Source organism: Lottia gigantea, assembly GCF_000327385.1.
Source record: "Lottia gigantea unplaced genomic scaffold LOTGIsca_21, whole genome shotgun sequence".
NCBI classification, from domain to species: domain Eukaryota; kingdom Metazoa; phylum Mollusca; class Gastropoda; family Lottiidae; genus Lottia; species Lottia gigantea.
The window spans coordinates 1,661,906-1,686,113 of NW_008708458.1; the positions used below are offsets into that span (position 1 = coordinate 1,661,906).

General features: G+C 31.5%; 4 protein-coding genes across 4 annotated transcripts in view; 1 reads left to right on the plus strand and 3 right to left on the minus strand.

Moving 5' to 3' along the window:
* Nucleotides 1–6,513, minus strand: part of LOTGIDRAFT_231724 (hypothetical protein) — a gene marked incomplete at its 5' end in the record, with an annotated part of 12,050 nt that extends 5,537 nt beyond the window's left edge. Inside the window, 13 exons of the mRNA XM_009054171.1 lie at nt 533–596; nt 946–1,002; nt 1,236–1,327; nt 1,862–1,925; nt 2,233–2,295; nt 2,810–2,919; nt 3,275–3,384; nt 3,956–4,035; nt 4,452–4,523; nt 4,934–4,964; nt 5,209–5,269; nt 5,657–5,760; nt 6,455–6,513. Of these exons, the coding sequence (XP_009052419.1) occupies nt 533–596; nt 946–1,002; nt 1,236–1,327; nt 1,862–1,925; nt 2,233–2,295; nt 2,810–2,919; nt 3,275–3,384; nt 3,956–4,035; nt 4,452–4,523; nt 4,934–4,964; nt 5,209–5,269; nt 5,657–5,760; nt 6,455–6,513 (967 nt within the window). The remainder of the gene's footprint in view (nt 1–532; nt 597–945; nt 1,003–1,235; nt 1,328–1,861; nt 1,926–2,232; nt 2,296–2,809; nt 2,920–3,274; nt 3,385–3,955; nt 4,036–4,451; nt 4,524–4,933; nt 4,965–5,208; nt 5,270–5,656; nt 5,761–6,454) is intronic.
* A 1,242-nt stretch (nt 6,514–7,755) lies between these two features.
* On the minus strand, nt 7,756–11,089 carry LOTGIDRAFT_159681 (hypothetical protein; the record flags this gene model as incomplete). Its single annotated transcript, XM_009054172.1, has 6 exons — nt 7,756–8,104; nt 8,440–8,565; nt 9,149–9,272; nt 9,773–9,944; nt 10,413–10,596; nt 11,061–11,089. The coding sequence occupies 6 exons, from the start codon at nt 11,087–11,089 to the stop codon at nt 7,756–7,758; spliced, it is 984 nt and encodes a 327-aa protein (XP_009052420.1).
* A 326-nt stretch (nt 11,090–11,415) lies between these two features.
* Nucleotides 11,416–12,657, minus strand: LOTGIDRAFT_203779 (hypothetical protein). Its single transcript, XM_009054173.1, has one exon. The coding sequence runs from the start codon at nt 12,568–12,570 to the stop codon at nt 12,205–12,207; it is 366 nt and encodes a 121-aa protein (XP_009052421.1). The 5' UTR covers nt 12,571–12,657; the 3' UTR covers nt 11,416–12,204.
* Nucleotides 12,658–14,918: 2,261 nt separating this feature from the next.
* Nucleotides 14,919–20,977, plus strand: LOTGIDRAFT_115378 (hypothetical protein; the record flags this gene model as incomplete). The annotated part of the gene is made up of 13 exons (XM_009054174.1): nt 14,919–15,176; nt 15,508–15,571; nt 16,003–16,236; nt 16,640–16,871; nt 17,259–17,358; nt 17,703–17,865; nt 18,269–18,444; nt 18,770–18,856; nt 19,164–19,348; nt 19,631–19,724; nt 20,077–20,177; nt 20,624–20,698; nt 20,836–20,977. 13 exons carry the CDS (start codon nt 14,919–14,921, stop codon nt 20,975–20,977), a joined length of 1,911 nt encoding a protein of 636 aa, XP_009052422.1.
* Between the last annotated feature and the right edge of the window lie 3,231 nt (nt 20,978–24,208).

The window sequence follows — 24,208 nt, forward strand, 5'->3', positions numbered from 1 at the left end:
AGAGGATCCCTCGGCTTACTGCCTTCTTCAGAAACACCCAAAATAGATCTCGATCACATCTTATTCCAGTGGATAAAATAACGGAATAAGATGTGATTGAGATATATTTTGGGTGTTTCTGAAGAAGGCAGTAAGCCGAAACGTCAAATAACAGGACAATAATATAGTTTTAATTGTTTTCCCCTTCCTTTTTGGGAATTTGTGATATGATTTAATAAAAGGGATTGTAAAGGATCTTTCTTAACTCTTTAAATGTATCAGGTTCCTTCAAATTAAGAAATGCTTAACTGTAAATCACAAAAGCTGCTGATTAGCGTTTAAGCAAAATTTCAAGACCCCCCCCCCCCTTACTAAATTTGAGTGGTGGAAATCAGTGTTTCCGACAATCCCTTCAATATCCATATAATCTAGAAAAAGAAATACCATATCAGATCATGGTGTGAAAAGTTACAATATTGAATCCAATGAAAATGTATATATGTTTTGAATTAATTATTTTTATAACAAGTTAAGAAATGAAATTTAAACTGACCTTGTCCATCTGTCTCAACAAATTGTTTAACAGCTCTAATCATGATCCAGAACGCTTTACTCTGGAAATTGGAAAAAAAATCAACATAACCTTCAGAGGAAAAACCAAGATAACTTGTTTAATTTTTAACACATTGCAACAGGTTTTCAGACAAATTGATAAGTCAGAGCTTTATTTCTGGTTAACAAGTTTTTTTTACAAATTCATTCTAAGCTCTATATAGGTATTTTTTTATTTTTTATTTCTAAAAGACTACTGAAACATTAATTGGTAGAAAAAAAATAAAAAGCAGATAATATATATAGCTTTTGTTGTTTTTCCAGTCGTAAACTATTAAATAACAAACAGTAAAACATTTACTCCTTTCAGATATTATCTTTAGAGATCAATATCAAAGATGAAAATATTACCTTTGGTGTCAAATTCAAACATTCTGGATCGTCAAATAATTTCAGGATTTCAGATGGTACCTGTGAACAAAATAAAAATAATGAAAAAACAAAAATCTTGTATTTTAAATACTCTTTTCATGTGAATGTTCTAAACCATTTCATTTGATAATACATGTATTTTTTTTACTTTAGAATCAATACCACCCCATAAAGCATTTTAAAGACCTTACACCTTGAATTTGAGGTAAACTATGCAGTTTCTATGAGAATGTCAGAGATGATTGTATCATAGAAACTCCAGTCCTACTGACCTTAGTGGGAGCTAGTGCAGTATTCACATGTTTTACAGCTTCATCAAAATTCTCTTCTTGATCTGGTACTCCTTCTTCATTTCTCAGAATACCTAGAATATAAAAATTTTACTGTTAATTTCTCACTCCTGTTAGGTGAGTTCACTTATTTTGCTCATACGACATACACTGGAAGTTATTAATTATGTTGGTAAGGTACCTTCAGTCTCAATGTTGTGATGATGATTTTATCATTCTAAAATGAGATTTCATCAAGTACAAGATCAAATAAAGTTTTAACATAACTTAAACATAAAGTTCCCTTCTATTATTATTAGCAAATCCAAATATCGATAAATTTCTACCCTAAATAATTTTCTATCCAAAATTTGAGATTTTACTGTTCAGAATATTAATTCTAAATTTCTATTCATGTCAGACTAGACATCACAAACCATGAATCCTACCAGAAGAAACCTTAGCTTGGAAATTTGTAAATTACAGAAAATAAAAACTTTATTGGTAAACCTTTTTTTAATTGCACATCTTAAAACAATTTCAACTGTGAATATGAAACTATTCCTGTGCATTACAATACAATCAACTTATCTATAGATCATATTTGTTAAAGTTCACACTATGATTACCTGTTTTGATTAATTCTTTTAACTGGGTCTTTTCTTTATAATTAATAGGTGCTGCACCATTATGCTGTATGAAAAAAACCCAGAAAAATATATGATTTTTTATTTCAAAAGGTCTCTTCTAAAGAAAGAATGAAGAAACTGAAGTTTAGATCTTTACAAACAATTTTTGAAGGAATGGCAAAAGTCAGATTCTATACTAATTGCTAATATCTATCCTCGTTAACAATGATAAAATCAACACATATCTTGCTGTCGATATATAGGTTTAAAACAAATAAGTAATAGACAGGATAGCTGCATTGTGTATGTGAAATGATTTAACCATGTGTAACCTTTATAACAGAATATTTGAGTAGAACCTTGTGACTTACTGTATTTTTCCATTGTTGTAAATATTTATATACAATAACTAACCAGGGGGTGTGAGAATGATCCTAAAAATAAAACAGATATTGATAATATTGAGACCTTGGCCTGTGTAGCAACAGTGGGCATTTTTTAGGACCCTTCTTTCTTACCTGAATTGCTAACCATGTTAAAAAAAATCTAAAGGTATCATCTTGACCTATGCCAATTGGCAATATCAACCATGGTTCTCTAGGTTAATGAACAAACTTTGCTATTGATTGGCTACTGCAAACAACTAAATGGAGCCTACTCGAACAAAGATATGTACATCTAGATTCAATTCAAAACATGAGAAATTCAACTCTTCGAGAGAAATAACAATAATTGAAACTTTATAAACTATCTTTTTGTGTTTATTACTACCTACCCTACCTAAAAATAAAGTGAACTCTCTGTATTCATGTTTAGAATCAAACAAAAATATACATAAATATCTTTGCTTGACACAAGAATGCTATTCCTATTTAAATATTTTCACCATTGGTAAGGTTTGTTTGAACATTTCAAATGTTAAAATCAAAGTTTAAAGTAAAAGCCTACCTTTTTAGTCATGGTACACAAATCTAGTGAATCACAGAATTGTTGGAAGGCAGGAATAGGTCTGTCTAGTCGTAGATCTTCTAGTGTATTATCTGGATGAGACTCTATCACTGTAATATATAATATTTCTATATTAATAGCTTGTTCGCAAATAAAACCTGGATATGGTGCACTATTTGGCAACCCTCAACTTTCTATTGAACTCTTTCACACATGCATACTTTCTATCAATGTGAAACTCTATATGTATCTTAGGAAGAGTGTCTTTCAGGGTGTCTTTCTGTTTTAAAATTATTGCACACTAGGTTGAGGGGACTATGTCATTTAATGCCCTTTAAGTAATGGTGAGCCAAAAGCACTTGCTGCTCCTATATTTCAGATGGAGAGAATAACTTTGGTTCCATGTAAACTTGGCTTTAATCCTGACAATCTCCAGGAACTGTTTAGTCTGAAACCCTATCTTACCTGTATGTTCTTTAAGTACAAGTCTGATATAACCAATAAAACCATAACAACGACATACTAACAATGGTACATTATATTTATATAGTAACTCTCCTAGTTTTAATAAATTTCTGTAATATAATAAACAGTATTTATTCTTATCAATAGAATAATTACTATATCTCTTCCAGCCAATTTACATAATCAGCATCAAATTATTCTCTAATATACTATATACATTAGAGATATGTGCTGTGAAATCATCAATTTTTTCAAAATATTTTGAAGTCCTATTTTTCTGCATGTTATAGGCTAATGAAGACTGGCAACACAATGAGAACATTTTGCCAAGACAGCTACATAAGCCTCTGTTTTGATTTCCATCTGTTGAGGGATCTTTAACGTGCACAGCCTATAGCATACAGGGCTCGGTTTATACTCCCATCCGAACTACTAGACACTTTTCCCATGTCAGCCCCTTCGACTTGCATCACTGACATGGGAAACTGGATAAAAAAAATTTGAAGGTATTATCTGCCAGGAGATAAGCACAAGTGAATTGTCAACACAGAATGGGTAGTCTGATGCTCACCATGAATGATGTACAACAATCAAATATTGTCAAGAGGCTAATTAGGTCCACATTGTAACATTTGCCTTATGTAATTGAGTCTTGAGAAAATATAATCAAATGTAACTTACTTTTCATCCATATTGGTTGCTATGACAATGGAAAATGAAGTGAAAAAGGATGGGTTATTCTCTATCAGGTTGGAGGTTGACTGGAAATAAGTATCAAAAATAACTTTGAAAAAGAGCAAAAGCTCCTATTCTTTAACTTTCTACAATCTAATTAAAATTAGACCAAACTCTCGTTCCATTTTTTATTACCTTATAATTTTCATTAGCAACTTTAGATAGGGTCTAATGACGACCCACTTGAACATTCATCTGTTTGATGATACCGCCAGTCAATAAAATTTCTTTCCCTTTCAACGCTGGCATTTTGTGACGAAAGCAAAAGTTGTATTAAGATAATAAACTAGTATAATGCTTCTCGTATTACAATACCTATTTGCGTCACAAAATCCCAGCGTTGGAAAGGGAAGAAATAAAATTGGAGAAACTCATTCATTTAAAAAAAAAATACTGTGCAGAAATTTATTTTTACACAAAATTTCCCTCATTATTAACTCACCTCCTCCACAAAATCTCCTACTACATCTTCATTTAATTCTGATAGTAATTCACAGGCTATCTTACCACGTGGCTATAAGAAAATATATTCCATCAATTAAAATTAAAATCTTGATATTATAGAAGAATAAAAAAAGTTACAAAGTTGAATTCATACTGATTGACGTATGATTCAAACATAAAATTCTAAATAGGGTAATTGACAGTGTTAATTCAAAATTAAATCTTTTTACTTTAAGTAATTAAAGAATAGCAGACAGGAGTTGAGAATGAGAAAATATTATATAATATAAAGACAACCTGACAATGACCTTATCTTCCTTTATGCCTTTAACATATTTTTTGGACTAAAACAATCAATCACAATCAATAAACATATTGATTTTAAATGCTTTTTACAATTGCTCAACACTTACTATTCTAAATGTAGGATTTACAATTTATAACATAGAATAAACAAGTATAAAGTATGTTTCAACTTACAGTTCCAATACTGTCTCGCAATAGAAAGAAACTGAAATAGAAAATATATAGTTCATGAAATTACATGTGATACACAATGGAACAAGTTTAGTCTGTTTTTATCAGATTACTGTATACGGTATTCTTTATGAATATTGAGATTTCCCCTCAATGGTAATAATGGTAATTATGGTCTACAATATTTCATTGTAATATTTCTGAAATAATAGTTGAGTGTATCTATCATGATGGAAATAAGGCCTATTTCTTAATAAATAATTAAATCTTGAACCTACTTGTTCCCTACATCATCTCCTTCAACTTTCTTATCATCTACTATAGTAAATGATCCAATACCTGAAATACAATTAGTCTTTGTGATTACACGATATCCTGAACAGAATATTCTACTATGAAAATTACAAACAGATCATAATCAACTTTTAATTTAGTCACAATTTTACAATGTTAAAGATTTCAGGATGAGCTGAAGTTTTACCTTCTTTTAAGATAGTTAATGCATGCATGCAGCTTTGTCCAATTTTAATGCATATAAAGAACTTAAGCCAGTTTTCAATACAGCTCTGATCAACAGAAAATCATGTAACATGGTATCTAGTAGACCGAAACATCTGTCTCTATTCCAGATGTTTCGGACTAGGTATCTAGGACTTCAATAAATATCATTATCATAGTTATCAAAATCCAAACTTTGTACAAGCAATAATATTGTGTATATCTTACCTGGTAGAATAAGATTTTTCAGTATTTCAGTTCCAGTAGCTGTAGCATTGATTAAACACACCCTAGATGATTCTAGAGCAGACTGACCATGATCACCCCATAATCTATGATAAATAACACAACACTGTTACATTCATTCAGGGGGATTGGTGATACAATAGCCTTCAAAGGTGTATGTTTTTTAAATGAATAAACCTAATTATACAAAGGCACTGGATTCTGGTCCAAAGAATAAAATATAGACCTATTACTTCATCTTTGACCTATTAGGCTATATAATAGGTATTGTTTCAGCGATTACAAGAATCAGTTGACTACATATGGCTTAATATAGCATAGGCCCTATGTTTTATCAAAAGGTACACAACTGTTACGGCAGCCCTTCTTATGATACTAGTCTATGACTTGCTTAAGGTAAGGTGGGGATGCCCTGATTATCAATACCGGTATCATGCATTTTTGTAAAGAGGTGCAGCTGCTTTTAAGTTTGTCAGGGTTAGGTTTAGGGTTTGAAACAGTTCTTTATCATATAAAACAAAATATTTATGCAGTCTGTTGTTAATATTAAAAAATATACAAATATTTCAAAATACAGCTCTGTTCTATAGCCTATTGGCATAAAATATTTTCACTGACTTCAGAGACTAAAACGGACTTGAAAATGGAGACTACACTATAAGAGACATGAAACTATCGTCTCTATACAGTTGACGCAAACAATTTCTAAGTAAACTTTGACATGCCAAAGAGCTAGATTGTGAAATCAACAGCCTCAGGTAAAACTAATGAGTATAATACCTCAACTGACGATCGTATTTGTTGTTTTTGTCGAGACCGCTTTTTGTGACAGCAGCCATGGCAAGAAAAGATAACTCTTGAATAACAGTCTAACCTCCAATTCTGGACGGTTACTGTAAGAATCTTCTATTCATAAAAAATTGTCAGTTGGTAAAGAAAATACAACCTTAGTGCAAAAACTAAAGATGTCCTAAAGGGCCTCATTAAACCTGTATCTTGCATCAGAATCGCTGACTATTGATTGTTATTTATCTGGTTTTAAAAACATTTTGAAGATCCACGGCTAGGGCTAATGAAGCCTAACCTTACAAATGATATAAGGTTTTACATCTTATTTTTTTTTTTAACACATGGAGCTCGTAAAGATGTATCTTAAAACTGCCGGCTGTTAATTTGGCAAGAGAGGCAACTTATGCAACCCTTATTTTCCACTCATAAGACACAGGAGAAATTTAGAGACAGGCAATATGAAATGTAAGGATCTAACCCTTAAGTTAATCTTTATGCTCTTATCCATAATAGACTACTTAACTGTTGATATTTCTTGTTGTTGGCAAGATCTTTTGAAAAATGCATGAACATTTTGAATCTGTTGTTTGGCTACAGCAATATAGGTCTATAGGCTACAATTCGAATTTCTTTAATCTAAATTCATTGTTAAAGTTTGTTGCCAATTGATATCATAAACGTTAATACTGGACACTTTTGTGGTAACAGGTTACTTACACACGCCCATGTTGGCCTAACATATTAGGGTTTAATTTGGTAAAAATAAAAGCTTTATTTTATAATATATGTGTTTAATAGGAAATAATGCAATGATAATAATCATTTAGTAATAAATAGATAAAATAAATAAAGGCACTAACAAAATCTTAATAAAATAATAATATATCACAGAACATTGTTTGCATCCAATATGCAAAATAGTACATTAGTTAATGTTAGTGGTTGAGTAGGCCTATAAGTTTAAACAGATAGATACTGAAATCCAATTCACATTCATGTATAGAGACAAAATTAATGCTTAGGGAAAAAATAACTATAGAAATATAGAAATACTAAAACAGAACCTGAATCAGGTTGTTACTCAGATGTACTTCAGATAATATAGAAAATATAGAACAAATTCATACATATACAGAACCTGAAACATATTGTTATACACAGTAGTAACTAGCAGCTAGTTGTAAAAGTCTGTGTTTAAGTACATGGAAGAGACAAAATTATCATAGGTTAATCTTCTATTGCTTATAACTGGAAGAAATAAATATCTTAAGTTTGTAGAAGGTAAAAATATATTAAACTTGTAGTTCAAATTTCTGGCCAAAATAATGATCACACATGAGTATAGGACAATCTGTGAATTCAACATTATAGTCATAATATAAAGTCACTTCTTGCGGAGATTCCTTCGTGTTTCCAAAATACCCACAATCCTCTAGGGAAGAATCAACAGGAAGCATGGCCTCTAAATTACGAGTTTTGTTGATAAAGACGGCTAGTTTGGTTGATAAAACATGAGTTTGCTGTACAAGTATTTCTATCAAACCATACACTGATAAATGAGAATGAACTAAGACTGATATATGACCAGGATGCTCCTTGAATGAATCAAACGTGACCAATCTCATATCAACCAATACATATCTGAAATGACAAAGCAAATTCATCAATATTTAATCCACATTAAATATGAAGACTACGATCTACTCCGTAATTAGGTTTGAAGGAAAGACTAAACCATTCTGACCACAATGTCTTACCAGAGCTCATCTCAAGTTATCAAAATGTGTTTTGTACAGGCCTTCAAAACAATCTTAGCACTAGGATATCCTAGAAACAGTGTAAGAAGTTAAGACCCTAGGACATCCTAACACTGAGATTGTTTCATGAAAATACAGCCAGTTGTTAAGTGGCAACATGCACCAGCAACATATAAACTTTTTTATGGAATTCAATTTCAACTAAGATTCCTCCATTACCTTGGATGTTTTTCTCTGTATGGCTGCCACACTCCCATCTTACAACATGGACAAGGGATTGGTTTTCTTTCTGATAAAATTAAACTGACTTCATCTTTATCTTTCTCAAGTTCTATACTTTCTTTTCTACAATATAATGATTACTTTTATCATATGGTCAAGTTAACAGTCTGCAAGGTTGAATTAAAAATTGAATTCTGTTTACCACCTTGATGTCATTAAGGCACTTTCTTGTATCATTGAAGTTTGTAAATGCAACGATTTTATTTGTTTATATTCTTAAAACCCTTGACAGAAAGACAGCAAAAAATATGGCTATGTTTGTAAGATGTAAGCATTCACATCTGCCAACATAGACGTCATTTAATCATACTTTTGGCATTTGATTGTCCATATATAATTCAACTTTAATAAGGGAGATAAATTGTATATATATTTCAAGCTTGTCAACGGGATTTGTACAACTTTCAAAGAGGTCAAGTGCCTAATGATGTCAAGGTGTAAGACAGGGTTTATAATACCTTGACATAGTTTATACAAACAAAGATGTAACAATGTATTCAGGCTGCAAAGATGAAAATCATGCAAAGGATACTCATGCCTTTTTTGATTTTTAACATCTGGCAGGTGTTACACGTTTTAACATGAAAAGTGTGACAGAAAGATGAAAGCTGGAAAAGTAAACAATCAGACAATTAAAGTTAAATACCTGACATGTTGTAAACCTTTAGTAAATTCTGTATAATCTATCTCACCACTGTCATCTTTATCTAGTAATTTAGTCAGTAGATGTAGCTCTGTTTTATTTAGTGGAATATTCAAATCAAACATACCTACAATTACCAAAAGAACATTATACTTAAACATTATGTTTCTACCACAAGGCATAATGTAGTTTTACTAAAAATTACAATGTGATGGATTTGCATAAACTCAACTGGTTTTCCAAAACCTTAAATTCTGTAAAATGTGTAAGCTTATAATAGTAATTTTAAATAATGTATACTGCATTTGACCACCCATTATATCGTCTGCGTATACAAGTTTAATCATGACAGTTACCGGTATTCTTCAAACTAATGCAGAGCTTGTGATGGTTGAAATAGAAAGGGTAAATAGTAGCTATATTAATTTTTTGCCCAAAGAAGATAGGAGTTTAAATAAACTTTGACACTTAAAAGAATGTAGGAGTGCTGATAAAATATCCTTCAAGGATTCTTTAATTTAAGGGCCAAAAGGCCTCCTATTCTTTCTTTTAGCTGCCTGGAAATACAATGAATGGAGCTGTAGAACATATTATTTTAACCAGTGACATCTATACCTACAAACTAACCTGATTTAAATTCCTCGTAAGTCAATATCCCATCTCCAGTGACATCTATTTTACTAAATAACGGAATAGCTTTTGGTGAGATTTCAATTAACCATTGATTAATTCTAGTTATTAGATGATCATAATGCACCTCATCTTCTCTTATCTTGTCTACAGCTTTCTCTAACTTTGCCTGTAATATTTAGTTCCATCAGATAATTACTATTAGCCTTCAGAATATCTAGGACAAATTTGAGCTTCCTTTAAAGGGATATGTAAAGAGGTTTTATAAATTTTTTTATGTGTATCAGGGACACCGATCAATTTGCTATCAGACAATTGTGCTTCCTATGATTCTATTAAAACTTAGTATTTGATGACAAAACTATTCTCAATGTATGCTTTATCATTAGCTTTCATCTTTTTATTAGTGATGTCATCAACCCTATTTACAATCCCTTAAACATTTTACAATGGCTATCCAAAATGTCTGTCAAAAACTCATTCAAATTCAACTGTAAATTGTAACCAAAATCAGGTTCCTATAGCTGGTGGAGCAAATATATTGGAAATTAGATCAATTTTTGCATTGGCCTACTGATATTGAAGCCTACTCAAAACAACTTAACAAGACGATTTGGAGACATTTGTTAAGACTCACTAGAGCTCTTTCAGATTTAGTCATTTTTTTCTTCTTTCCTTTCTTTTTCTTCTTCCCGCTAGAAGATGCAGCAGCTAAAACTGGATCAGTCTTCATTCCTGATACTACCGATCCTGGTTCCATATTCTCTAATTTCACATCTTCCTTATCAACTTTCGAAGATTTTAGAGATTTCTTCTTTCCTCTGAAAACAGTAATATTTTAAAATATGAATATTTCTAGAAATCTATGCAATCTGCACTAAGCTTATGTTTCACAGAATCATATTTTCACATAGAAACCAAGATCTTCACATTCAAGATTTCAAAAATTTGGAGCTGACTTTCCTTTCAAACTAAGCCTATTCTTACACTATTCAGGACTTCAATTTGAAGAGCTCAGATTTCTTGTGACTTGTGTGTACCCATATTACTAAAATCTGACAATAGTAAGTATTGACTCTAGTACATTTTATTTATCAACATCATAACAAAGTGGAAACACAAATCTGATGAAATCTAAATAAAGAAATATTGTCATCACTGACTCTGGTAAAAGTAGTAGATCTCAAATGTGAATGCATGTCTGGCTTTGAGCATTGGTCTACTAGTTCAGTTCTTAGCCTTTCATTATTGACTATTTTTAAAACAGAAAACTGGTAAATCTTACTTCTTCTTGGATCCCTTTTTAACTGGCATGATGAATTTTTTGTAGAAATATTTGTTCAACAGGAAACTCCTGCTACGTATTTTAGGGCTCCCTTACAGAGTTAACAAACTTTTTTAACAATTTGTTTACAGTATCCAGGAAAAGGGGAAATAGGAAGTGGATCAAAGGGGAATAATTCATCTGCTTACAGCAGAACCTGTATAATCAGGACAGTCATAGTGATGCTTGTGATAAATAATTTACATTGCTCGAAATATATTTTTGCTTTCATACATGAGCTATTTATTTCTCAAAATATGAAAAGACTTGTTTGAGAAGTTTGATATTATATAGACTTCTATATATGACTATTTAATTACACTCTTTAAATTACTTTTTATTTTGGAAAAAAGAAAATGATAAAAAGTGAACACAATTCTAAATGAAATCCATCAATGCCATTCATGAAGAGAAAGTCAGAAAAGAGAATCTTCTAATGAATAAATTTATCATCCATTTGAATACATACAGTCGGTTAGCAAATTTCATCACAGCATAATGCCATCGCTTGTCTGGTTCACCTAACACTGCCCCTGCAGCTTGGTCTATCATCTCAGCACTGTTTTTGGAAGTTCACAAAGCTGTTTATATTATTCTATCTATGCTAATGCTAATTGAACTGGCAACACTAGACTCCCTAACACAACTTGTGTAACTCTGGAACTGTAATAGTCTATATAACATTCTTTTGAAGAGAATCAAGTGTAGCTAATGATATTTATTGGTATTTTCTAATCAACATTTTCTTAAACAAATATAAATTTTCAAAATTTGCTAAATTTTGATTCCTACTTCATGACCTAGGACTTTTTTTTAGAATACTATTCTCATTCACTTTAACACGGAATTATCACTTATTGGTTGTTAATGTTAGACGGTGATGAGAACGTAGTCTGATAAAAGCACTGGGCTAGGTCACAGAGCAGTAGATAAGTCTATTAATTATGTGAAAATTAGTTAGTCATTAGTATGATTTTAGTTGAAAAGACAAACACACAAACCTACATGTACTCTGGCATATAATATGCTGTATATAGCAATGGCACCACGCAGTCCTAAAATAAGTATTCCTGTTTCAATGCAGTGAAATATATGAACAATAAAATCATGAATATTCTATTTCTTGATGTTTACACTCAGGACAACTATAAAACACAGTCTGGCCCTCATCAGCACTACGAGTTTGACGTGTGGTATAGGTCATTCCTTCATTACCACAATTAGAACACACTCGGTCAGTTAACGGCCCACTAGTAGCTTCCTCAGAATCCTTCCTACTGTCAGTAATCATATCTTCTATTTTATTAAATGTTAGTTTATATTCAGTTGATATTCCATGGAATTTCTTAAGATCTAGTTTATAACGGCATTTGACACACTGGACAAATTCTTCTTTACTTGGTAACGGTAGGATGGTGCCACAATCAGGACAGAAGTTCAGGTCTGTCTCAAATACACTGCTGGAATCCATTCAGAGATATAATATTATTCAGTCACCATTCAATATATAGCCTAACATTAGATTAGTGACCAAACAACTTCAATAGACTGGAGTCTACAATAAAAAAAATTGATATGTTAATCTTTGAGCAAGGTGTAAAGTTTTTTTTTTAAATTTATATACTTTTTAAGAGATTAATTCAGATTGTCTTTGCATTGATAACAATTTTTATTGTATGTTTAAATTGAAAAGAAACATTTCTCTCCTAGAAATTTCCACCTAAAAAAGTGCCAAATTGTGGCTGAAAATCGTCCTCTGAAAAATCAAATTTTGAAGGCTAAATCTTAAATGTGTGCTCATGTTTAGGCCTACTCTCTGGCCACATTGAGTTCTAAATTGAATTTTTTCTCTGTTAGAAATATTCAAAATATGATTTTCAAGTGCATACCAATTGTCTTAGAATGCCTTTGGGTCCATGAATATATAAGTTTTGAAAATTTGCACTTGAACTGAACACACTTCTCTCCAAGAAATTTAATGTGAAAATGACACATTTTGAACTGAAAATCTCCCTCTGTAAAATCATAGTTTCAAATAATTTTGTTTTCAATGGTTGGCATATTCATCACGCTAAAGACAATCTAAGACTCTCAGCAATATTTGGAGATTAATATTTCAATTCATACAAAAATGATAGCCAAAATGAGATTAAGAACTTGATGTGGCCAGAGTAGCCAAAAGTTTTATCGTAAGTAAAATAATGACTGAAATAACTATGACAAGAACAAGTACTAGTTTAATAACTATTTTTTACAGACAGTATTTTCAAAATACTATTTTGAGATTTGTTTAGATGCCTATCACATGTTTGAATTATAAACTGAAGTAGAGAGCAGATTGCACAGACCTTTCTGTTCAACAGTAAAACTGTGCACTGATTTAACCACGCCTCCACGTGGATATCTTTATTATGACATCCGGGTATTTCATAATGAGGTCAGTTGGGATACTATAAGTTGTAGAATCTTTGATAAAGAAACGAAAATATTATTTATTTTTCAAATGTTTGCAAAGAACTCTGACTTAAGTATTGTTCTGAGATACAAAGGGTCCAAATACACTTTTATAAATATTTACATGGCCTCTTTGGACAATATTTTCTTCAGATTCGTAAATTATATCAATGTGCGTTTCTGTATATATCTGAGTTTGAGTCAAAAGTTGCACACAACCGCGTCTGCAAATGGAGAATTTTCACAGAGGGTCTACGCTTTTTGCTCTCCAAAATTTGATGACTGTAGCCTAAATCTACATGATATCTGTTCAAATTTGGAATAGAAAGATGTCTTAAGGATTAGTGCATCTGAAATAAAAGAATTTTGTGTCGATCAATGTAAATTTGCTTTATATTTTGATGTTGAATATATGCCCATTTTAGCAATAACGTTTTGCAAGCCATATTATAAACACAGCTTTGCATTGAACCTAAAATTAGCTTTTAATGTTCAGGTCATGATGGAAATACATTTGAAAGATACCTTGAGCTGATGGAAACACCTTTTGAGGGTTGTCACTATGTTTTATTGACTGTATTAACCAATAATTGAAATATAAGCTTAGCTTTTGGCTCATACATACCAGACCAATCATAGACCTAATAGCTCTTGCAGCCAGTACAACTACACTAAAACAAGACTTTTAGGGCTTCAATCATGAGATTAATAAAAGCTGTGCTATAGACATTTTAAAAAAAAATAAATGACTTTAGAATTACTTAACATATGCGGTAGTGCCTAACATAAATATAACATTGGTGTGGCCTTAGTTAGATCAGTGAAACAACTCTATCTACATTCAATAACACAGTTCCCTGTCCCATCTCCACAACAAATTTAAAACCATTACATATTTATACAGACCCAGATATTAAATATTCATTATCAAGCCAGCCAATCAATGCACATGCACGTAGTTACTTATAGTTTTTGTTTTGTAATAATGAACATGAATACTATTTGAGTAGGGGCAACTCATCTTGTAGGAAATAAGTTGCTTTGATTGATTAGAATTCACTACTATGCATAACACTTATTTCACGAAAGTGAACAACAAGTCCCATTATATACCGATAATTGAATCCATGGAAGCTTATATTGTTATATTTCTGTAATGGGAAAAATGTATTAATTAGCTAGCTCCACTTATATGTGAGCGCAAATTATTGAATGGTTTAAGACTAGAATAGATTATGTGCTTAGGCATTGAAATTGAATTTTCCCTGCATTTCAGAATTTTAAGATGTAGATGCAGCAATGTCTAATGCTGTCACAACTAAACCTTCTGATCAAACCAGTACAGTTGGTGGACCTGCTGATATAATGGGAACAGCTAAGGGAGATAATGCAACAGCTCCTGATCTGAAGGGACCAGGGCCTGTAGAGAGACAAGACTCGATAACATCCGTACCATCTCCCACTCCAAGTGGAAGTGACCCAGTTCATGATTTACCTCCAGAATTATTGCAAGCTGGATGGAGAAAATTCTGGAGCAAAAGAGAAGGGCGGCCATATTTCTTCAATAAACTGAATAATGAATCTCTGTGGGAAATGCCACAACTTGGCTTTCATGGAAATATGGTAAGAGAAATACACACTTAAAGATTAAATCGAGAGGCACTACTCTTCTTGCAAAAAGTTAGAGTTTGGTTACTGAGCACTGGCACAGATCCTGCAGGTTAATCCATAAGTTTTCAATTTGTTCTATATGCTGATAATCTCTATTTGATGCAGTTTGAAAGTTTGACAAGAAGATAAGTCTGTTGGACCTACAAAAATTTTCATGAACTGGGCAGCCAAGTTATTGCTTCTACCTGGATAAATCTCCTTCTTATACTCATCTAAGTTAGATAAGCCTAATCCACCCTCCTTTGATGAAGTTTTATGTATCTCCTCAATTTTGCCGTTTCAGCATGACCCAATGACAGATCCTCTAGGTATTAACACACCAGAAGGTCATGCTCCATTACCAGCTAGTAATGATCTTAGATTGAGTCGACCCAGCATTGATATACCACCACCCCAAATTGGTGATAAACGGAGAGCTAGTGGTGATATGCCTATTGGTAGTCCTAATAAACGACTAGCTGCATTTAACTACAGGTATTTATTATACAAGAAACCATGGATTAAATATATTTTATCTTTATAGAATTTTTCAGAAGAAATTTTCCTAATGTGGATAAGATATCTATATATAACATTACATTATCTCAATGGATAGTTTTAGTTTTTTATCAATGCAAGCTAATGATTGACTTACTAAATTTTTCACTCAATTACAAACTAATGTGTTTCTTTGAAACTAAACAATAAGTCAATAAGAATAAAGAGAAAAGGATATGTAACTCTTTTATTTTGATGGCTTAAATGTTCATAACCTATAGTTAAGCAAGGTCATTGTTAGTTTCCAAATTTATTTACAAGGCTAAGAGTTTTACTATAAATTTTTGCAATATTTTCTATGAATTTGTTTTGTTTTGCAGCCCCTTTTGGAATTTTGAAATCCCAACCAACTGTGTAATTAATGAAAGAGCACCAGTAAATATCCCAGGACCTTATCCTGATATAGAACAGCTTCGAGCTCAACTTGTTACTAAATTACGCCAGAATTATAATGAACTTTGTTATTCTAGAGAAGGTAAAATTTAGTTGTCAATCTGAAAATAGTATACTATTGATATAAATAAACTTTTGATGCCACACTGAGAGAGAGTTTCTGATAGTGTATAAGCAACGTTTCCATACATGCATGTAGGTAAAGAATTCATATGCATATCATTTGTTGTCTTGATCATCATAGACTGGCTTAATTTGCATTAACACTTTACACGAAATATGTCATTAGTTTGTCAATTAAATTGATAGTAAAAAGGCATTGTTGACCTATAGTAGTGCTTCTGGAACCATTTCAACTTGCTGTCTTTTCCCAATTGCAACAAGATATGAATTTCAGGTTAAAGCATGAATCAAGATTTTTCTCTCATTTTTTTCTATCCATTTGATCAATTCCATATCACAGTATGAGGTTACATTATTTTCAGGTATTGAAGCACCAAGAGAATCATTCAACCGCTGGTTACTAGAAAGAAATGTAATAGATAAAGGAACAGATCCTATGCTTCCGTCTCAATGTATACCTGAAGTATCTCAGTCTATGTACCGTGAAATTATGAACGATATACCAGTCAAATTAGTCAAACCAAAATACTCTGGAGATGCTCGGAAACAGTTATTTAGATATGCAGAGGCTGCCAAAAAGATGATAGAGTCTAGGTATGTATATATATATATCTTTGTCAGGAACCATTTTTACAAGTATAACAACTTAAGAATCCTCTCTAAAATCTTGTCATCACCTTCACAATGTCAAGCTATTACTAACGTCTACCTTGCTATTCTTGAGTGAAATTTTAAATTCAGAAATATCACAATAACAACAAATATTGGTTGTAGGATCATTGTGTGATTGCAATGCTCTAAGCAGCTAGGCTACAGTATATGAGATGAGATCCCAAAAAGGCATTATGGTTTATGGAAATATTTGGGCATAGTTGAGCTGAGCTAGATATAAAGACTTTCAGGTCATGGTATAAGTAGGGTATCTGAAGCTGTGTTGTCATGAAACTGACCTGAATTAACTTGAAATTTATCACTTAATAGGGGTGTAGCTTCTGAAAGCAGAAAAATAGTCAAATGGAATGTGGAAGATACTTTTACATGGTTAAGAAGACAGCAGAATGCTTCTTATGAAGATTATTTGGTAAGTCTCTATAGTTTTCACTTTCTCGTAACGTGATATTCTGGTTGTATTCCGAAATACACTAAGGTGCCCCACACCATAGCCATGTGGTTGCAAATAATGAAAGTGGTCATGAATTCCAAACACAACTCGCAATTCAGTTATATGAGAGTTTCGTTCAAATCTTAAAATAGCTTCTTATTTGCAATCAATTGGTAATGGATATGGTGTGAGAGCACCTTCCTTAAGATCTTGTATAAAATATACTACCGGTACTGAAAGTTATACTACAGCTTCAGTATCTAAACTTTTACTCCAGCAGGAGGTGATCAGAATGTTAAATATTCAAAAAATTTGTATTTCAGGAAAGATTAGCACATTTAAAACGACAATGTCAACCCCATTTAACAGAAGCAGCCAAAACATCAGTAGAAGGTATCTGTAAAAAGATATATAACCAGTCATATGAGATTGTTAAAAAGCTCTCGGAGCGACATTGGGAGATTTTAAAAGAAAACAACATCAATAGTAAGTCATTGGTTTAAGTTAGATATTCTCCAAATGATTTGTCATAATTTTAAAAAGCCAAAATTATGAATAGACATTTTTCCTTGGTTATTCTGGCATCTTTCACGACCCAGGAGGTTGTAACTATAGGCCTTTCTTATATTGTTTTTGGTTTGTCTTGGATTTGAGAGTCAAGCATTTTGGGTTTTTAAGCTTGTCATTGTAGGTCAAATGGAGAAGATTTTAGTATAAGTATTGGACTGTCTATTATGGCCCTATGCTTCATCAGGCTGTGTACAGTTACAATCCTTTGTCCTCATTGAGTACTTAATAGTGTTGACCATGCAATTGATATACTCAACTGATATCTTTTTAAGATAATACTTCAGGAACGTGAAAAGTAAAATTTCTGTGTTTATTATAGAAATGGACCCATTACCAGAACCAACTACACCAAGAAAAGTTTTATGTTATTCAATTCAAGTATCTGTCCCAACTCCACGACCAGTTTTAGTTGAACATGCAACAGAGAATGATATTACTTCCTTACGATATAAATCAGAAACAGTCAAAATAAACAGTTCACATTTTCATAAATTGGTAGGTATACTTGTTTCTTTGCTCAGTGAATTCACCTAGTTTGCTCTTTTGTACCACTTGTTAAATTCCATTTCAATTCCAATTCAATTTCTGCATGCCAATTGCATCTAAATCACTTATAGACATATCTCAATCAGATGAGGTCTTGTAGCTCTGCACCTAACTAATTACATCCTTGATAATAATTATACATAAATTACACTGCTCTAACGAGCAAGTAGATAAAATGAATTCTTTATTATTTTGACTATTTAGTTTTAGTACCAGTAATGTTCAAGTGATTCAGTATGATTTAAAAACTAATCAGATTTTATTATATTTGTAGGAACAATTATATAAATTAAATTGTCGAGACGATCCCAGATTTGACCATTTTTTATGTCGAGTGTGGTGTTTATTACGAAGATATCAGGTTGGTTGATTTTGTAAACTTTCCTTCCCTTGAAGATAATCTTCCTCTTATTTCGTGGTCTCAATAAAGCTCTCTAGCTAGTTATTAGTTAGTTTGCACTGAGAAAAGGTTATTATTAATGTGAATCAACATTCAGACATGAGTTATTTTGAACATCTAGGTATGATTCTGGAACTTGATTAGCTGAATACCATAAATACAAATATTTTAAGATATTTCCAATAAAATTTTAAGTGACTGTTGATATTAAGAATCCTACAATATTCTGTCGTTAGTTGTTATATGTTGTAACTATTATCTATTTCAGACATATTTTGGTATTCATACTAATGAAGGATTTGGTTTACAAGGAGCCTTACCTGTAACTGTGTTTGAATGCCTTCATCGTGTATTTGGGGTCACATTTGAATGTTTTGCCTCACCATTGAATTGTTATTTTCGACAATTCTGTTCAGCCTTTACTGATACTGATGGTTATTTTGGTTCTAGAGGGTAAGGAATTATTCAGAAGATTAGCGTCTTCTTTGCATAATCCAAGAGATACAACAAAAAAAACAACCTTCATTTTAAAAATGAGCTCTTCCAATGATAGATTTAAGCATCATATTGATTGAAAGTATGCATGTGTGGAAGAGTTTAATAGAAAGTTGAAGGATGTCAAGTGTATGACTTGAACACTAATCCAACCTTGACATCATTGTATCACATCATAGCATAATCTGTCTCTAGATGAAATGTTTTCAAATGTGTAAAATAGAATTATTTCTCTTGCAGTGATATATTAAATTTCTTCCCTAAAAGTGGTTCATTTGAAGCCAACCCACCATTCTGTGAAGAATTGATGGAAGCAATGGTGGATCATTTTGAGGTAAATTTGCCTTTATGTGTTCAGGACAACTGGAGATGGTTTCATTGACAATTTCAGACATTGATCTTAACAAATAATAATCTTTCAAACTGTTAACAAGTGTTTCATTTCTAGGGTCTTGTAGCTTAATATTCTTGTGAGATATTGAAATACCATTGGCTATGTTATATATAGAAGATGGTTTTCACCATTGGCTATGTTACATCAGTGTTACCCTGGAAAGTTTGCCTTGCAGTATTCCAACAATGTCCCATTTGTCTGATCCTATTTTTTTTACTGAGAGAAAAACATTTGAGAATAGAGCCATTCTAGGTGCACTCATATTTTGATTTATATTATTTCTTTATTTCAGAATTTATTACATGAATCAAATGAACCGTTATCATTTATAGTATTTATACCAGAATGGAGAGATCCCCCTACAGAGGCTTTAATGAGATTAGAATCCAGCAGGTAAGGGAGATAATTCATTTTTAAACCTCATTTATCTCATTCTGAGACCAGCTACCATATGCACTAAATCTGAACTTAATATATATGGCTAACCATAGAAATGAGTTTTTCAATATGTCGAAAACATATCCATAAAACTAATCTTGAATTTATTGGTGCATTCTTTTAGTTTTAGTATTTCTTTGATATGAATTCTTATCAGGAGTTTTATTAATCCAACCCCTGATTGAAATTCATTTTGCTTTGTTTTTTTATTCAAGGGATAAATGTAGATATAGTTAAATTTATTTTGAAAGGGGAAATATATGTGACTTCATCATATGGAAAGCTGGTATATCAATGAATATAACTTCATCAATATTCATGAACTGACAAAGAGGGTCATAATTATGTTTTATCATATTAATCCCATTTGTTTATGTTATTATTTTATCTTTTCATTACAGGTTTAAGAAAAAACAGATAACCTTTCCAGCATATGAACATGAATATAGAAATGGATTTCAACATATCTGTCCAAAGTAAGTGTTCGATTGTTGAAATATTATGAAAAAAATAATAAAAAAAAAAAAAGGAATAATACGAGTGCTATAATTGTCTGTCTTATGTTTTACCTCCAACCCAATAGTTTGACTATATTTTTATTCTCTATTCCCAGAAATGATATGAGTGTGAAGTCTCTACATGGAACAGTTGCTATCTTCTTACAAAATGATGCTGGTTTCTCTAAATGGGGTCCTACCCCAGAAAGAATTAAAGAATTATTGTTATCATCTAAACCAAGAGATACCGTATCTTAAACTCTCAATATAAACTGTAGTTGGTTAGTCTTCAATAAGAGTTCAAATGGGTGAATCCTGTTGAAATTAGGGCCAGGCGGTATACCAATACCAATATCAGGATGAATACCAGTTAAAGAATTTATATGGTTAATAATATAGCCTCATTTAGAAAAAACAAATCAGAAAATATGGCTATGTCTTGTAATTATCCTGATTACTGAGTTTCCAGAAGTGTTTCGATTCCTGTGAATGGATTTATAATGAGTCTCAAGTTAAAGACCCTAGATGGATAATTGAGAACTCTTTATTATGTGGAATATTCAGTGGAATCATTTTATAGAAAGTAACAATCATACAACTTACATTGTAATTTCATGTTCTACTATCACAATTTCATTCAAATAGTTTCATTTCTTCATACTTCTAGTGTTTGGTGATGCACAACTATCACATACAAATACTGCAAAAATGATTTATATGGTTATCATTGAACAATGATATTAAAGGGACAGTTGGGAGGTTGATTTTAGTCTTGAATATAAGTAGAAGTACTACAAATGTACGAAAATCACATAATTTCTTTAAAATACTTCAAACTAGGAATTTTACTCACTATTTCTATATATCACAGAGTATCTTGAATTGACGAGTCGTCATTTTAACATTCAAATGCGGATAATTTTGGACACTCATGGATTTGACGGCTCAAATTTCGACAGTGAGCTGTGAACAATATTACTGATTAGCTCAGCTAAAAAATTCTGGATTCTGAGACTAAAGTATCATTGGTCAAAAAATTGCCTACCTGTCCCTTAAATGCATATCCAGGTGAGATGAATTAAAATGAGTTGTCCATATTATTTTTTCGTACTTGGATATACATGAATATCTTTGATTGACTATACTAATATTGAAATTGTGTTTGTGTGCTTGGTTTATTTCTACCAGATTTATTTCATACTCTATTGTGTTCTCCACATTTACATAACTCTTTTTACAAATGGATGTCTGTTACCAAGGACAGAGTTGAAATGATAAAGCTGACTTTATTATGTAATTTACTGTGGTAAAACATTTTAAATTCTTACAAATTTTACCAGCTGGAATTTCTATTTTTGATTAAAGAAAATAATCTGTGTGGATATACTGTTAAAGAATCAGGGCCTCGTTTTTTAAAAATTCTAACAATAAAATTTGTCTTGAGTGTGGAATTTTTTAATTGAGAAGAACAATATTTGTGACAAAATTGATTGTTAGACTTTTTGAGGAGTAAATCCTGAAATTTCAAACATTTTGAACCAGATTCATATTAGAACATTGTAACACTGTTTAGGGTTTGTTTTTATTGGGTATGGAAGTGTTAAGTGTTAGATTATTTGTTATTGTGTTATATTGTTAGTGAATTGTGTTCTGGTTTAACTTGATGCAAACTGAGGGTGACTAATTGTCAATGTAAAGTTTATATTCCCATGAAGATGTTAAAGAGTAGAAGCTAAAATGCCTCTTTGTTATTTTGTTGGGCACTTTAAATTTGCCGCCTCGAAGATTTAAATACAAAATCATGAAATTTTTAACTAGCTGATTTAAAGTGCAATATGTTGATAAGATCTGTTTGACTAATTATTTTCAATCAATAGATATTCAACACGATTACCAAATGCTGATTTATTTGTTATATTTTGAAAATGTCTATGTAATTCGTCTTAAAACAGTGTTGATACTGAACGCTATTGTGAAAAGGAAGTGATATCTATAAAAGGGGTCTTTTCAAGCTATTAAGGGCAAAAATAATAATGATTTTACAATATTTACATAAAAAGGGGCCCCATTTTAGAACCGTTCTTGATGTTTGAAGCTAGTGTATACTGCCTATCTAAAACTAAATTGTTTTATTATTAGATTAGTTGTTATAAATGTTATGGACTGTTCTTATTGTTAATGTATAATATGTTTTAAAGTGTTCTACGCAAACTAACCTTGTATATAATATTATTATAGTCCGTCTCAGATGTTTATACACATTCATTTAGGCACATTTTCACAGCCAAAACTATTGATTTTAAGGCAGTTATTGGAATGAACACATATTAGTCCTGCCATTGTTTCACCAAAGTCTTGGTATTGGTAGCTTTATAGTTTTATTTTAAGGCGAATGTTAGATTTAAAATTGGAAGGCTGCAAATCAATGTTATTAGTGTCCCGAAGACACATAGAAAATTTAGAAAGCCTCTTTTCAATCCCTATCATATTTTTGAAGAAACAAGCTAGGCTTAGTTGAAGTTCTACCTATCTTACCCTTGGAAAACAATAGACTGTTCATAGTTTTGTAGTGGACTGTTCCTGTATGTGCATATTTATCTCTATATGACTATATATTGTTAATTTTAAAGAGTTTTAGAATATATCTATCATAGTTTAGACTATCAGTATTTTAGAATCAATTTTAATCATTCATTCACTCATTCTTCAGTCTATCATCTGTATATAATTCATTTCTTTCATTCATTCATCTATGACTAGCAATAATCTCATAAACTGAATAAGTTGAAATGAATTGAGTTGATTTGTCATCTATAATATACAGCATCTGTTTCATGCTATTTTTTATCATGTTATTTTTTATCAATGTTTTTTGGTGAAGTTTTCAACCTGTCTGGTTCTTTGTTATACAAAGAAAGATTATCATAAATAACATTCAAGTCAAAAAAGGCTAGAGAACATTGTGAATCTTCCTATGATTTAAAGATCACTATTTCACTTGATTCTATTTCTTCAACTCATTGTTCCATCATGTCATTTAACCCTATATTTGATTAATTTGTATATAAATCATATTTATTTTTATTTTGTAATTTCACTAGATTTTTATGTTATTTGTCCAATAATTCATTTCTAATTGTTTTTATAAAGAAACATCATTTATTATTCAACTAATGTCTTTTTAATGGCTTTATAGTTGAGGAAAAATATCTGTACACATTATTCTGTGATTCACATACATATAATAATAATCAGTTCACTGAATTGCTATGGTGCTTTTTGCAGCCTTTTGCTGAAGGTACTGGTATGGAAGTTGAGTGAGATTAAGGGAAGACTCAAAGTGTAAACTTGACACTCACTTCATATGTAAATGTATTGTACAGTTTTGAACTGTATGTGGCCTTCAGCTCATAGTTTCCAATATACAAGATATTTCATACAGGGACATGTTCGCCATTCCTTTGACTGAAACGAGAATTTTATGTTCAC

Bases quoted from the DNA above. Each gene is read 5' to 3' on its own strand.
- LOTGIDRAFT_203779 (XM_009054173.1), bottom strand. From the start codon at position 12,570: ATGGATTCCAGCAGTGTATTTGAGACAGACCTGAACTTCTGTCCTGAT.